At 36.9% G+C, this 16,844-nt stretch overlaps 1 protein-coding gene across 2 annotated transcripts in view; it reads left to right on the forward strand.

Annotated features, from left to right (window-relative positions):
- The window catches only part of LOC121629820 (astrotactin-2-like), a 300,171-nt gene that overhangs the window by 58,265 nt on the left and 225,062 nt on the right, over window positions 1–16,844 (forward strand). For both annotated transcript variants that reach the window (XM_041969617.1, XM_041969618.1), the window contains exon 2: window positions 2,096–2,283. In XM_041969617.1, coding sequence (XP_041825551.1) covers window positions 2,096–2,283 — 188 coding nt within the window. The remainder of the gene's footprint in view (window positions 1–2,095; window positions 2,284–16,844) is intronic.

The following is a 16,844-nucleotide window of genomic DNA, read 5'->3' on the forward strand; positions in this document are numbered from 1 at the left end:
CCTCTTCATATTCACAGACGGACAATAGTCCGTGTTGCTGGTGTCATCAGATGGACAACCGGAGACGAAGTGAGCACTGTAAACCCGGTACCAGGGCATCCCCTTCCATTTTGTACAGACGACTGAACGGATCCAGGCTGCTCACTGGTGTTTCTTCACAGTTAACCAGTAAAAACTTATTCCCTGATTGCATGCCTTCTCCACTTGACGATTTGAACAGTCAAATACACAACTGTGTGGCATTTCCCTACTTCCCTCGATAAAGAGGAGCACAACCTAGTTCACTTAACAGCTGCGCTTTCTGCACTTTGGTGGCAGTTGCGTGTGCACAAGCGACATGCATATATTTAGAAAAGGGTCCATAAAGGTTCACAAATAGTTACCTGAATCAAATTTGAAGGCCATTAAACCGTTTCATCCCTACTTTTGTCTTTAGCAACTATGACATGCACACTTTTTTGCTATCTTCTCTCATGACATTTTTGTTTGCTGCTTTTAACATACAAGCAGCCATCTCCTCCTATTAGGACATAAAAGGAGATAGCTAGGGGAATTAATCCACAGTCTTATAAAACACTTTAGAATGAGTCTCATCCTACTTAAGTTCCCTGTCACTCTTGATTAATTAGGTTTAGAGAATGAAAATACATGGTTAGAATTATGCATTAAAAATAGATGGTTGGGCTAAAGTATCACTGCTAAATCAGTAGTTTAAAAAGAAGAAAATACATCATTGGAGTTTACTTTCACTGAGCCAGCACCTAGCTTTTGCTCTGTGGAGAAACACAGCTGTTACGCAGCCTGAACTGAGACTTGGCTACTCTTTGACAAAAATCTAGTAAGAGGAGATGTGATGTCACTGTGATCAAGAAATTACGATGCTGAGCATGGTCATTTGTTTTCCTCTCTGTTTTTTGAGACTGAAATGATACCCTTAAATACTCCAGCACTGAGTGTACAAAAACGTCCTTTGATAAACTGTTCCTGCTCCACAAATATGATGATTTATTACCTCTGATTTGCATAAAATGTAAATTATGTCTTTGATATTTGAACTGTTATTCAAACAACAAGCAATCCAGTATTTTCGTAAGCAACTTTATTTAAGTAATGCTAGAAATTAATGTTAATAAGTTGTCATTTTCAGAGGGAGAGTCTGTTGTACACTCTCTCCCTGCACCTTAAGGACTGTGGAACTGTTGAACACAGCTCATGTAACCCTCCCCTGCTGCCCATGTCCTCTGACCCAGAGTCAGCAGGTTAATAACCAGCTGTACAGAAAGCCATTTGTCATTTGCTACCTGCCACTGATAGGAGATGTCAACGGATGTCTATGCCCTTGTCCCCCCACCGCATGACAAATACTGTATCAAGCTTTCTAATCTGAGACTCCCTCAGGCTTCTTAGTGCTCCTCTACTGAACAACCACTCCCACTGGATGGCATTCGATTCATGTGCCATGATCCATAGCGAGATAAACTGGTGGTCTCCCTGCTCTTTTTCCATCTCCTTTTTCTATTGACCCATAAATTTACAATTGATCTTTTTTTTTCTGTCTCTCTTATTTTTCAGTTTTCTCAATTATTCCCTTCTCCTTTGCTTTTTAATAGTTCCAGCTTTCCTTTGATGTTAGACTTGCCAGCACTGGCCTGAAGCTCATGGTTTTATGTTGGTAGCATGTTTGATGGCTTATGCAGAAAAGAAGAGGACATTAAATGTTGAGGCCGTATTCGCACACCTGGGTTTGACTAATACATTTGCAGCAATTCAACCACACAAACACTGACAGGCATCCCCCTTTTTTCTACATGTATTCAACAGATTTTCACAAATGTCTCTCCCATGTTGCATCAGACTTTTGAATTACATTTTTTTTCTTCTCAAATATTATTCCATAGCCTCAAATAAAGCAGCTAATATCACAGCGTAATGGTCATATTGGAGCTTGACATTTTTCCAGACTCTTCAGGGATTTACTCTTTTAATGTTTAAAGAAAAAAGTTAGAAAGACATTTTCTTTAAAAGACACAGTTTCTCACGTGTTACAGTTTTCATTTCATGAACTGATTTTTTTCTCCTTCTTTATGTTCCTCAGAGATGTCGGGCACAGGAGAAGATATTTCTCAGGTACACTGGAAGCAGCAGTGGTTGGAAAATGGGACGCTGTACTTTCATGTGTCAATGACTGAGTCTGAGCTTCTTGCACAGACAACACAAGCCACAGCCCGGGAACCTTCTCATGTGCTACATGAACACATGCATCTGCTGCACATCTCAGTTATGGTAAGTTCTATTCAGATGCTACACAGTATATAAAATCAGGTATGAGTGCATAAGTGTTATAGTACTAGCTTATACATTAAAATACCAATACATTTTTTTTTTTTTTTTGCGTGGTTATGCAGTGTCAAAAGAATTTGCTGACCAAGGAGTTCAAGTTTTCATTTATTATGACAGTTATACTATATATATTATAAAAATCTCATAGTGCAAGAACATACTGCTTAACAAGCAAATTCTGCCCATTAGGTGACTGGTGAGTTTTTGTTACGTAAAAGTCTTACAGAAAGTGGCAGCTTGTCATTCATGATGCTGTTGTGGGGCTAATACAAGTCAGCCAGGAGCAGGTCACAGTGGTTCTTCCAGCAGTTTGTGCTCACTATTGTATAACATTCAGCTCCTGTAGAAGTAAAACTATATTTGTCAGCTCTTTGAGGTATTAGATACTCTCACAGTCCACAGGTGTGTGTGTGTGTGTGTGTGTTTTTTTTTTTTTTTTTTTGTAAATTTTGTCTAAAACATGTCTGCAAATCGTTTAAGATATCAGTTAAAAGTTAACACTTCAGAACTCAAAATGAATGAGATACAGTATAATATCTTTCTATTTTGGAATATATAGCTTTCTATAAACTACATGTTAGCATTTTGTGTACCGGTTAATGGTGGCACGCCTTTCTGGATTTTCCTTTTTGCACGTATATACTGATGTCAGTAATTCATTTATAGCAGATTGACTCTACTACGCATATTTGCAGTGGGATCCCATCATGAGATGTCTACAGGATATATTTTTATACTGACTTTTAAAACACGGATAACCTGCTTGTCAGAGCTGGTGTGTAAATGCTGTTGTCAGTATTAATTTAGAGGATGTGCTGAGACACCTCACACACAACAGCAGTATATCTTCACATGACATTATGAAAGAGACAGTGTGTTCGTCCTCGCAGCTTGCAGTAAGGCTCTTAGATGGAAGCACTGAGATTGGTGGAGCTTATGCAGTGGGTGAGGAAAGCAGTGACTTTGTAGACAAAAGGTCAGGTGTAGACATGTGGGTTAAGATCTTCAAATATCAGACCAGAGCTTTGGCGCACCTCTTGGTTTATTGCTTCTTGTTGATTGGATGTTGGTAGGATATGTGAGCATCAGTGTGAATTGATGTCACCAGCCTTTGGCAGTTGGTTAGTTTTAGTTGTAGCTGAGTGTCCTTAAGATCTAAGCTTCAGCTTAGATGCTTGTAGGTAAAATTATGTATTTATATTAAGTGTCAGTATTGTTTCCCTGCTGCACCGCAGGACGATGACTGATGTTTCAAACACTAACTGTTTCTACTGCCTTTCACTTTACTAAGACAGCAAATGCACCAACCTAGTCGCCTCCTACATACTGTTATTCTGCATTATTCTGTCCTGGAGCAACAAAATGTTCTGCTTCTTTTGTAGCATCTTGTGTGGATGCATGTTTTGGACTGAGGGAGGAGGTTGGAGTACATAGACAAACAAACGACCCAACAAGCAAAACTTGTAGGAATGTAAACTCCAGTCTGAGCTAAGCTTTATTTTTGAGAGCCCTCTTGCTGCAAGGTGACCCCTACATTTAACTTGTCAGTGTAGCTACTATCAAGGTAGCCTATGGAGAAGGTGCAACTGATGCTACCAGGGTTTTCTCCACCATGTTGGTCGCATTACTGATATTGTTTAAATCTACACATCAAGGTTTCTTACTAGAAAGCATGTTTAAAACACGCTAGAGAGAAGCGTCTCACCATAATGAAGCAAAGATTAATTAAAATGCAAAAACAGCTCCTTATAATAAGTTCACCAGCAAGAAATAAAAAATCTGATCCAGATGTGTTACCACTAAGACTGGGCGATATGACCTCAAATCAATTGCAACCTTGATTGCAATTGAAAGTGAAACGAAGCACACACAGTTTAACTAAATATGGTCATTTAATAGATATTTTAAAATATGTTTAAGATAAATAATTAATTATAAATCAGTTATTGGTTGTGAGTGCCGCTTTCGTTTGTGTTTACCTTGTGTTTGGTGTAAGTTCGTACACCTGTCAAGAATTTAAAAATACAAATGTGTGTGGATGCAATTTATAAATGGATGGATATAAGATCTGCAACTGGGCTGCAACTACACTTATTGCTTGCACCGCCTCTAAGCCGGGAAAACGGGGGAACAAAATTCCATTGTCTGATTTTCTTTTGGTGCACTGGTCATTAGAGCTGCTGGTGCAGCCAAGAACACATCAGTATTTCCTTTGACAAGATTAAATACTTGTCAAATTTTCCAAATGAGACAAAGATGACAAAGACGATTGCGCTGGTTAACTGCTGTAAACTGAACACTTAGGCTGAATCCCATTTCACCACTTAGCCCTACCCCTCCGTTTTGCGCGTTCATGTATAGGGGTAGGGGTGTCCCAATTTCTTTTACGACAAAGGGGTATGGGTAAGTGGTAGGGCTATATGCCCCTTCAAACGAAGATTTTTCAGAGGCACACTTCAAACGGAGGGGTATGAAAAATATTCTGTCCTATATGAGAAAGCAAGTGTTTCTACACACATCACGCTTTCTTGAGGTGCAGGTCAACACACACTCACAAAAAAGCCACAGAGAAAAAAGAGATTATTCCTCTAAACACAATGAATTTTAATTGCACACAAAAGTTCTACATTACGTCCTATATAGGCCTGTCGCAATAAGTAATAAATCAAATAATTGCATCGGCCGTGAGACTCACGCATTTGAGTGGCTTCTCACACTCTCGCGCTTCGATTTCTCACGTTGGAATACACATCTAGAGCAATGCCAGCTAATAGAGAGGTTTAAGAGGATTCTCAGTGGGCCGCACTAGTTTTGGGCTGGTGTCCCGGCATATGTTAAAAAGACGCAGCGTCGCAGCAGCGCAGTTCACTCACTGCTCACAGATCAGTCTGACACGCAGCGATGAGGGGAGATATCTCGGCTTCACAAACAGCAATGATGCACAGTATATTTTTTCCTTTTTTTATTTTTAATACAACTGGCAGTTTTGCCGGTTTTTGAAAGCCAATTTTGTTTATAGAACAGAGACTTTATTATCTATCAGACTTATTGTTTTTGGCTGTGTTTGGCTTTCATTCATTGTTAACGAGACTGAGAGTCCATTCTGTTTATTGTTTTTGTTATTTCAAATTTCTTCCAGTTCTAGTGTAAAATGTTCTTTAGTGACTTGATGACGTATGTGATTGTTGAAGGGGTGTCCCAATTTGTAGAGGTTGACTTTCAGCCCTACCCCTTCTAGCTCCGTTTTTAAGGGGCAAATGGCAACGGGTAGGGGAAGGGGAAGGGGTACCAAAGAGAAATGGGATTGGGCCTTAGTCCTCAACATGGTGCTTCAATCCCACAGGTTTGTGGGTTAGTGGCATATTTCTACAATCTCTAGTATTTTCCTATACTTTGAAGGTATTAAAGATGTTGTTTTATGTACCCATAGTTGTTGATTTTGAATCTTTCTAGTTGCTAAAAACATCCTTTAGTAACATAATCTCACCTCTGTGGATGTGAATACCTTCTGAGTACTTCTCATTCTCTTGGTAATAACTCCTGCCTCAGTTTTTACAGCTCTGACTCTCTCTTCCAGTTTTTGTTCTCATCATTCTTCACTAATTTTCATGTTTCCACTTTTCAAGTCTCTTGTGTCACACCCGTTCATTCTTATTCGCTGCTGTCTTTTTTTCTGCCTCACCTCTCGCTGCACACTCCATCACACTCTCTATTTCTGTCTCTATTCTCTCCTCAATGCATCTCTTTGCTGTGTCCACGTCCTTGTTATCACTTCTCCTGCTCACAGTCCCACCTTCTTTTGTCTCCCTCTTAAAAACTCTTGACAAATTTTTTAGTTGGAGGGGTTACAAAAAGTGTAAAAAAAAAAAAAAAAATAGGTAAAAAAAGCAGTGTCATTTGTCTTATTTATGAAATAAGACTGTTTGTCCCCATTACTATGGTATCATACAGTAACAAGACATGATGCTACAACAGAGTATGAACTCTAGAGTTAGCGACACAAAAAGAAGTATTTAGTAGTGCAGCTCTGTTCTTTATATTTTCTTATTTCCTGGCAATGACATTTCTGATAGACAGACCCTTTTTTCCCTCTTAGCAGCTATTTTAACTAATAGCATTAACAATGATTTGCTCTGGCTGTGTGACAGAAAGCCACATGCATAAAACCAGGGTACTGAAACCAAATCTTCTAAGTCTATTTAAACTATGATTCCCCCTCTTATTTACTTTCTTACTTTATTTACTTACTTTCTTAGTGTTAAAAACTAATCAAACAAGTCAGATCATGAGGTGTTTTCATTAACAGTCTAAAGCCTTCATCATCATCGTCCACCTTTTCACTGCAACCTTCTCTTTAATGTGCAAACTGTTAATGATTATTATTTATTAAATTGAATGAAATTAAATTAGGAGATTTAAATGACATACACACAAACACACCGCCACCACCCTTTTTTAAATAATGAATTTGTTTTTTCCATGTTGTAAGTCAACAAAAGAGAAAAAAAAAATCCTTAGGCGGTGAATATTTTCGCAAGACTCTGCACATTTTAGTATTCTGACCGGTGAATGCACCCTTTTTCAAGCTCAGCCCTCATTTTGATCTCGGCTATTACATCGGTAAAGTTCTGTAACAGCATCCTTCACATTCATCTCGAAAGAAACCGTCCACAGAGATTTACTGTATAAAAGCACTCAGAAACACTTTTGTGATGGTTCCCACTGCAGCAGGTATCTCTACTATCATATTTTGCTGTCATGGCTCACACACACACATGCACACATGTTGACTCTCAAGCTGAAATCATAACCACCCTCAATGTTGTGGCTGGTAAAAATGTAAAGAAGATAGGAAAGGAGAGTGGGAGCATATTGAGGTGGTTAGAATTGGACAGAAGGTATGCTGGTTTGGTCTCATGGCCCTAAGGTGTCTCCTGGCTCTTTGAGTGAACATCATTATGTCTGATGCTGTCAGTTCTGACCCAGACTGAAGTGTGAGCACTCTGTTCTTCCGGCATTGAGCTGTCACTTTCTCTCTCAGCAAAGCAGTGGTTTTGTCCAACTCGCTCCAACAGCTTTTGGCTGTCCTTCGTCTAAACTGTCTCTCTCCATCATGTGGCAGAAGCAGAGACAGAAATTCATTTTTCGACTGGCTAAAATGACAGTTGAATGAGCAATGCCTGGCATTGCATTGACTATCACCTGGACATTTGTTTTTCTCTCTGTGCCAGAGTTAATGAATGAACTGGTTTAATTTGAAGGAAAAAAAAGAAAAAAATCATGATGGTTTTTTTTCTTTCTTTTTTTTCTTTTTTTTTTTTTTTTAGCCAAAGTAGTTAGAAGAATAATTTAAATTGCATTTAGATTTGTTGGAAAATGTCAGTCTTTAAAGTGCATGTAGGCAGGTATTCATATATAAGCACAACTTTAGATTTGTCCTTTGATTTTTCTTCTTATGGGTCTGAAGCAAAACTTTCAGGGTTGTTTTTTTTAAAACTCTTTTTCAAACACTGGCTAAAAACATACACAAGATAGGTAAAGTAAAAAATGTCTTATAGTAATGTTGCGTTAAGGCCCAAGACTCGGTTCCCCTCATCGGTCTTAGCTACATGTTACGACTCACAGGAAATTCCTGTTCACCACCAGGTGGACAATTGTTGACCTAAAGCTGGGTTCTCAGCCAACACAAACTTTGCATTCAGAGGACATTTGATTTGCAATCAGACCTGAAAACTCTAACTCATTAACTTCAAAAGGAGAAACCTTGAGCAACATTCTTAAGCTGATTAAATCCAGAACTAAGTGTCAACCGTACCAGTGAACACCTGAACCCTTTTGTTGATTAACGGCACCTAAGGATCGTCTTCCCTGGACATTCGCACATGTAAATCACCCAACCTGGACTCTCTCCCCCATTTAGGGCGCCCAGATCACATTCCTCTCCCAGCTGGACTTTGTCCAAAGTGTCAGAAATACCCCTTTTCTCTTGCAGGACTGTTTTGAACAAAACCCTTAAAATTGCCTTAAATGCCTGAATTCTGGAATAATGAATGTTTAAATAAGTTTAAACGTATATAGATAGCATGTAAATGAATGTACATCCGCGCCAATATTCTACACAGTGATTGGCCTAACTACGCCAAACCCCGCCTTAGCCAGTAAATATTACCAGAAACTTAGAGATTTCAAAGTTAGTCAGAAGTCGAAAAAGTGAGAGAAAGGAAGAGAAGAGAAAGAAGAGGTACCGAAAAAAACAGATCTGTAAGAAGAAACAAATCCATGGAATAATTCATTAGAAAATTCAACTTAGTTTTGTCTTTTGTTCGTGCTTATTAGTTTGTTTTTGATATTTTTGCTCAAAGCGACCCAAAACCGTTGCTACGCAACCAAGATATAAACTTTTGTATCCAGCGCGAGAGATATTCAGACTTGCTGCCTTTTTAATTACTTTTCCTTTTTGAGAAGAACTTTGGAAAAGCCAGTCCAAAATTCCACTTTCAGCAGAGCCCATTTCAAAGAGCGTTTGATCAATAGCGCACGTTTACGGAATTATTAAGGAAAAGGCTCCTGTGGTAGTTCCCAAACTCCGGGAAACGCATTTTGTCGCACCAGCCAATCATCACCCTTTCCAGTGGAGAACTGAAGACCACGGTTCGCCTTGGAAGCTGATCCAGACCGTTTCAGACGGGCTGTCTTCTGCTGGGTACCAGACGACTTCAGGGACCTCGCCACCTTGACGCTGTACTGAACCCCGCTCGTAGGCCCTACCACCTGCTCCAAGACCAAACCGAGCCTCCAACTGGGTCTAGCTGGTGTCTTTGAAATGCTGAAATTTATTCTTTTTTCACTCCAAAGTTCATTTAGTTAATCCTTTTAATTCAATTGACTATTCTAAATTGCTTTACCAAATTCCCGTTTACTCCGTTATGTTCCGACCAAACTTAACATATTGTTTTTTTTTAAACTTTGTTGATTGGAAACATGGTCTGCGTTGTTTTTTTTTTGTTGTTTTTATTTTATTCTGTTTCTAAATTTAAATTATTTTATTTGAATTAAACAATGGAAGATGTTGATTTTTGACATAAATGCCATCTATTTTGAAGCTTGCACAGTTACTCCTCCTAGCTTGGAACAAACTCATCACCTGATAACTTGCTGGAAACATGACTGCTCCACACTTTTCTCCTTCACACATCCTCAAGGTGGGTGAATCTTAAACGGTTTACTATCTTAGGGAAACTACTATGTGCTGCCATTAGGAAATATAAAATCAGAAAAAAAAAACAAAAACAGGCAAAACTGAGTGAAAAATAAGGTGAATTTTTTCTCTATCATATACATGACAATTTGGCTTCAAATTGTATCTGTCTGTACTTTAAACTAAAATAGGTGTGTTTTCCAGCACAAAAAGAAAAAAAAGTTGGTAATTACAGATATATATCTATATGTATTTATGTAATGGACAACAACAGGGTACACATATGTTTACACATTGTGCACACGTGGCTGAACTTTCTCATTACAGCAAAGAGCTCATGAGCAGGAAATGCGAGGCACAAAAAAAAAGAAATTCAGCTCAGGTATGAACATTAATACTCTGATAGAGCTTCACAAAGTAGTTCACTACTTACTGTAGGAGTCATGGTCAGATTCTGTAATAAAGTTTAAACATTAAACTCTTTGAACTGAATGAATTACTTGAAATGAGCCCTCAAATCTCAGTAATGGAGTAATAAATCCATAACTGTTCACCAACACTCTAGAAACCAGGAACTTAGGAAATGATTTCTATTCATCAAAAAAGAAGAATGACAGACAGAAAATGGCATTTAAGCCTCTTAAGTACTTGCAACTTCTATCAAAATGAATAATTTAATATTTTATGATTATATCATATCTTGAAAATATGTGATAATTTTAGATATTTTGCATGCAAAGCACATTACACTATGCATAAAATCAGGTTTAAAAGAAACAAATCAAATGTTAGTGGTGCATATTCACTTTTGTTCTGAAGTTTTGTCCATTTATTACAAGGACAGAATCAGCAGCTTAACCTACCATCCGTAAAGCACCACAGACATTAAGTCGCTCTGCATTTGTTTCATCCAGTTTTTAGAAAAGTCGTGTTAATACTGACAAATATCCATTCCACAGCAGAAATGCACATTACTGTTTCATTGCTCTGCACAGTTGTCTCATTGAACTGTGTTCTAAGCAAACTGGTAATTTAATCAAGATTTTTTTCCCCATTCTCTGCTGGGTAATGAATCATTGCAATGCCAATATATAGACATCCATTTCAGTTTTAAATAACTCCTTAAATGCAATACCTTCTTGCCCATAAATGCCAGAAGTGATCTGACTTGTGAAAATTATAAAAACATTCTTTTTACTGAAAATGAACATATTTAAATAACAATTCTGCAAATCTTCCTCACCCAGATTGTTTACAGGCTTAAAAACATTTCTGTTATTATTAAGGAAATGAAAAAATAATAATAGGACTTTCGCCTGAGGCTAATTATTTTCCCGGGTCACAAAGACTATTTACAGTATTTATTGCTGATTACCTTCTCTACTGTGGGATAATTTACAGTGGTACAACTGTTTTTAACTAAAAAGAATAATTAATTAGAAGATTAAGAAGAGGACTTGTTCCAGAGGATGATCTCTGGCACCTTTCTGTCTTTCATTGGGTAGCTAAGCATATGCAGTCCATTTGCAGCTTTTCTGCATCGTATGTCTGCATTTCTCCCTGGCAAAGACTTTGCTTTGTAAGAGACCATTCAGCTTGCATGTGTCATCAAAACAACACAGCAACTCTGGTCTTGCAATGGTTTTGTTTGTTGCTGTATGCTTTTTGTCCAAGTACATTTTGCTCTTTCCTCAGTGTTTGCACATTTGAGTCATATTCTAAGAAGGAGTTCAAGCAGGATGATTGTAAATCACATAAAGGGTATTTTATCTATCTGACTGCACTGCATTCAGTACTTTTGCAAGTCTGCCATTGTCTTACTGTGATGCAATTGCGTGTGGCGTTTGCGACTTTTTCTTTTTTTGCAGTTTTCAAAGGTGAGAACATTGAAAGCTGTTAGAAAAAAATAAATAAATAAAAATTCGATCTGCTCTCCTTTTCACTCACACATGTACATAGTAATAAATCTTCTGATGCCATTGGAGGCAAAAATGATTGATAGAATTTAAATCGTTTCAGAAAGACCATTTGAAGCCCTGCTGGAAGAAAATGAGGGAAAAAAATAATAATAATGGGATTCATGGAATTATTAACATCTAACACCAGGCACTTTGCCTCTAGAAAGAAGTCACACCCTCAGTTTGATCAGACCTCTGAGATGCATTGGAGCAGCCCTTAAACAAAACCTTCACCCCACAGCTTAAAAAGATCACAGACTAAAAAGCAATTTTCTCCAGTCGATGCATCTTCTACAGCGGAAACCATCCATGATGCACAAAGCATGATGCATTATAGAAAGTTTTATTTAGAAGGAAGGAATTATAGAGGCAATATAATTGCATTCCTTTCTCATCAGTACTGAAAATGATATACGGTAGCGGAAATTTGAATATGAAGTTCAGAAGAAACAGCAATCACTCATATTGTGTGGAACGCTGTGAAAGATTTTTCAAGGAAATAACGTGTTTGAGTTCATTGGGAGGACAGGTAGTATTTTAGTAAAATGAGATGCAATAAACGCTGACAGTTCAGAGCCTTTTATCTCCCACGTTACAGAAAATAATCTGTTCCGTGTCTTGGCATCTGGAAGAGTAAAGAAAGTTTCCTTTCCTTGTTTTGGACTACCTGGACAGTATGTTGAATGTGCCTGTTACTCAGCCACCAAAACAAACCGAACAATGTAGAAAACGCATCATTTTGAAGTAATTTAGACTCTTTTCTTATAACTGAGCATATGCCTGAGGTCATTTAATTTTCTTGAGCTCACACAATATGAAAGGAAGAGTACTATTCTTATCTCTGGCATGATAGATGAGTGTGAAGATACAGCACACCCTACACGGTTCAAATGGCTTCCTGATAATTAGGCAGTCAGGGGTAATATATGACCATCAGTGTGGTGGGTTATAGAGGCATTTGAGGCAATTGTGGCTGCTCTGGAATAAGGTGGTTGCAGAAATGAATTTTTCCCATGACCTGACACATGGCATCATGCTGCTGTGGGTGAAGATGCTTCCAATTATCACATTAAAAGTCTAAGTAAGTTACATTTTAATTGCCCTGAGGGTTAATTGTTGCAGTCACCTTTTGATTTCTGTCATTTTACACGTGCATGTTGATGCTCTATGAATACAAAGCATGTAGTAATTAGAACTAGGAAGGCGTCTAGACAAAGCTTTAGAGTCGAAATCTGAGAAGATTAATAAAAAGATGCATGTAGGAAAGTGATTTGCTTGAGGAGTTAATTGTTCCACTGTGCCCATTAATAAAGCTACTCAATTGTAGATCATCCACTGTGACACATTTTGCCCATTTCCCTAATTTTCAACACATGGACCAAACAGAAAGTAATTAAGATAGTGGTAATGAATATTCAGAGGAAAATGTTGATGAGTTTTCTTCTTTGCTTGCATTAAAGATTCATTATTAGACACTGTGATTAGTTACTGTAAAGTTGCATGTATCAGCCCACACATCCCAGCGAGGACATCCATGTACATCACTGTGAACTAACACCGGCTGGCTAAGGAATTTTACGTGTCAGATTTTATATGATTCTGTTGAATACATACAAATGCTTTCTGATGTCTGCTGCTGTAAAATAGATGTTTTTCTTTGGGTAATGATGGTGAACAGCACCACTTTAGTCTGAGCTGAAGTGTTTTCATTGTGCACATTTTGCCATATTTTCATAAGCTTTTTTAACACAACCCTGACACTTTTTTTCTGTGCAAAAATAACTATACTTCAAAATTGTTTTTTTTTATGAAAAATACACCTAATATATATATATATATATATATATATATATATATATATATATATATATATATTTATATATATGTATTTATTTATTTATTTTTTAACTTCACTCTGTTGTTGAAGTTGTGTGTTTTTAATGTTGAAAGCAACCTGTGAGAAGAGATAAGTGCCTCCAGAGACTGTATGAGAATTGCAAATTTTATTGCATTACCATTGCCCCTAGCAAAACATCAGCAATACCGTGGCATGTTTACAAGTGAAAAATAAATTTATGCACCCAAATTTAAAAGTCATTTTTATGTTATTTCTAATTGACCTCTGCAAAAAAATGATGGGTACTGCTACTTTTCTTTGAAGGGTTTGAAATGACAAACCTGTGTTAGGTGATCTCTTGGGCTTCTGTTAATAAATCTGTAGAAAAGTTTAAAGCAGGCATTATATGGACAATCAGTCCTCCAAATAAAAATGTGTTCTTTTAAATAAAACCAATAATCCCATTTTGCAAAATAACACCCCTGTAAGAAGCATAAAAAATACACCTAGAGACATTTGCAGATCATTGCGGACTTAACTGTCAAGTCTATTATATTAACAATTCACAAAGGCTGGATAAGAAAGAGGAATGAGCAGCTCAAGTAATGCAATTTTAATCATGGAGATTTAAATGCACATAAATCTCATCAGTGCACTACAACACTTCACAAAAACAATTTTTCTACTTCGTAGTTGGTTTATAATAGAAAAAAAATATCAATACAATTAGAGAATTATCAATATTTTTAGATAAAATGCTTTCCTTTTACAATACAGCCTTCATGGATGCTTTTATATATATACTTCCATGGTTACAAGTAAACACAGCATGATAGATATATGATAGAAATTAGGGCACGACTGATTAATCGGCAGGCCGATTAAATCGGCCGATATTAGCCCTTTTCAAAATGGCAAATATCGGCCATGGTTTTGCCGATTATATGCTGATTTAGTCTTACTTTCTCATAACACAGTGAATGCTGTTAAGTGTCGGAATCTGCAGAATGATTTCCTTGCAGCGTTTGTCAACTAGATAGAGCTCTGACTCCATTCAATCCCACAGTCATCTCCCTATCTTTTCAACAGAGCTAGTAGCTAGCCAGGCTACATTAAAGCAATACGACAAGAGGAGTTGCAGACAAGTAAGTTTATAATAATGTTGTAAAATTAATGACTCAGCATGTCTCCAGTTTCAGTTTAACTCTGTTGGCCATGTGTATTGACGTGTGACGCGTGCTTTGTTGTGTCGGGCAGCTTTTTACTTACACTGTATTGCTGAAGTTGTGCTAAATTAGCTTAAGGCGCTCCCCTTTTTTATGTTTTGGCTAACTGCTGTTAGCGGTACTCTTATTTTGAAATGTGAAGCACCGGAACAGGATGTGCATGTAAAATGTTAGAGCATTGCAACGTTGACTTTTAGCCATAGGAACACATCAAGAGCATGCAATAAAGAATTGGCTGACGTCGGCAGTTCACACATAAAGTGTGGTTACGTTATCCCGACCCTAGCATAGCATTAGCTAAGTAGCCAGTAACTGCAGAAATAACGTAAGTGTACAAAATATCTGAGACCGTCTATCACTCCGTCGGCTGCAGGTTAAGGCATATTTTAGGAGGAGAGATGTGAATGCAGAGGTGAGGAGGCTTATTCACTGCAGCGCCGAAAACTTAACATTATAAGTATTACAGTCTGTCTTCAGCCACTGTCATGTCTTATTTACTTTGTCAGAAAATACTAACGTGACACAGGCTGTAACAGCGACTCACTATGTGTTACAATTTGTGACGATTATATATAAAATACAACTCTATCAAAGATTACATCTTTTGATATTTGAGAAAAGCATATCTGGTTTTTATTTTGCTTCATATATGATATATGCCATGATATAATTCATGCAAAGAAAATACTGGAGTAAAGAAAATGTAATTCAACATTAAAGGCCACCAGAAGGATGCAAAAATAATGTTTAGCTAACTTCTCTCATGTTGGTTATATAAGGCATACACCTTATATATATTTTTCTACCTGGACTTTAACCTACTTTTAATTTGCATCAGCAAAAAGTACAAACAAGATATATTTAATTAATTCATCATTCATTTATACAATTCATTCATAGGTTGACTTTTTTAAGGTTATATATTTTAATTTTCCAGTTATTTAATGCTTTGTTGCATGTTTTTGGAAATTCTTCTGTTTTAGTGGTGGTGTAAGCGTTAATGAACCAAAAATTAAGTTAATTTATTCATTATATATATATATATATATATATATATATATATATATATATATATATATATATATATATATATATTTTATTTTTTTTTTTTTTTTTTTTTTTTTTTTTTTTTTTAATCGCCCAATTAAATGGTAATCAGAATTTTTTTTCTGCCAAATATCGGAATCGGTATTGGCCTCAAAAAATCCATATCAGTCTGGCCCTAATAGAAATGTATCATGTCCATGGCTTTTGAATTTAGCATTACTTGGTTTGATGTTGAAGTAGATTCTCAGTCATCCAGGTAATAGTAAGTATACAAGCTTGAATTTCTTTTTCTGGGTACTTGAAGATTTTGTGAGGTGAAACATATTTAAGAACCAAGAACTAGAAGTCTAGTTGCATCTATTCCAGCTTTTGTGACTACTTGGTTAGGATTTAAAAACAACTTGGTTAGGGGATAGAAAAGGATTACAGTTGTGTATATATATACAACCACAACTCGACTGGCATCGTTATCACATCCAAAGTATAGTCTGTCACAGCTTTTTGTGCTGCATTTCCATAAAAGTTATACCTGGTGAACTGAAGGATGGAAATATTAATAAACACTTAGAAAAAATAAAGTATAAACTGCAAATGGAAGAAAAAAAGTTGAAAATAGTATTCAGAAATCTCGCTTTGAAATATTGGACTTTTTTTTTATATCCACCAACCATCAAAGTGTAGAAAATCAAAAGTAAGGGAAACACTGTATATTCTCATTTAGGATAGAGGCAAGTGAATATATTGTCTTTTGAAAAAAAAAGTGAAAAGTAAGAATAAATATTTCTTCCTCATATTTTAACTGCACAGTTTCCATTTGGACCTCAGATGTTATGACAAGGAGCGCTTCTGGGTCTGGCCCAAATACATTAGAGAAATTAATTATATATTTCAAGAAAGGAACTGTTTTGAAATGCAAAATAACATTTATTCTTTTCAACTCATTTTCTTTTTTTCCATGAATGATGGCTGAAAGACAATCCTCACAACAGCTGCCAACAAAGGGCTAACACACCTCACTCAGAGTAAGACAAGCCATGTGGCACCGTGCCTTGCTCATAATGTCAATCACCAAGTCTTAACTTCCGCGAGCAATGATAGATTTGTAAATAATGTATGTGTTGCAAGTACTGGGCTTGGCAGATTTAGCATGTTGGCAATCAGCCAATGTAGAACTGCAGCCTGACAGACATGTAGCTGTCAGAATTATATTTGGCTACTTTGCAGATGCAGTATTGCCC

Source organism: Melanotaenia boesemani, chromosome 19 (assembly GCF_017639745.1).
Source record: "Melanotaenia boesemani isolate fMelBoe1 chromosome 19, fMelBoe1.pri, whole genome shotgun sequence".
NCBI lineage: Eukaryota > Metazoa > Chordata > Actinopteri > Atheriniformes > Melanotaeniidae > Melanotaenia > Melanotaenia boesemani.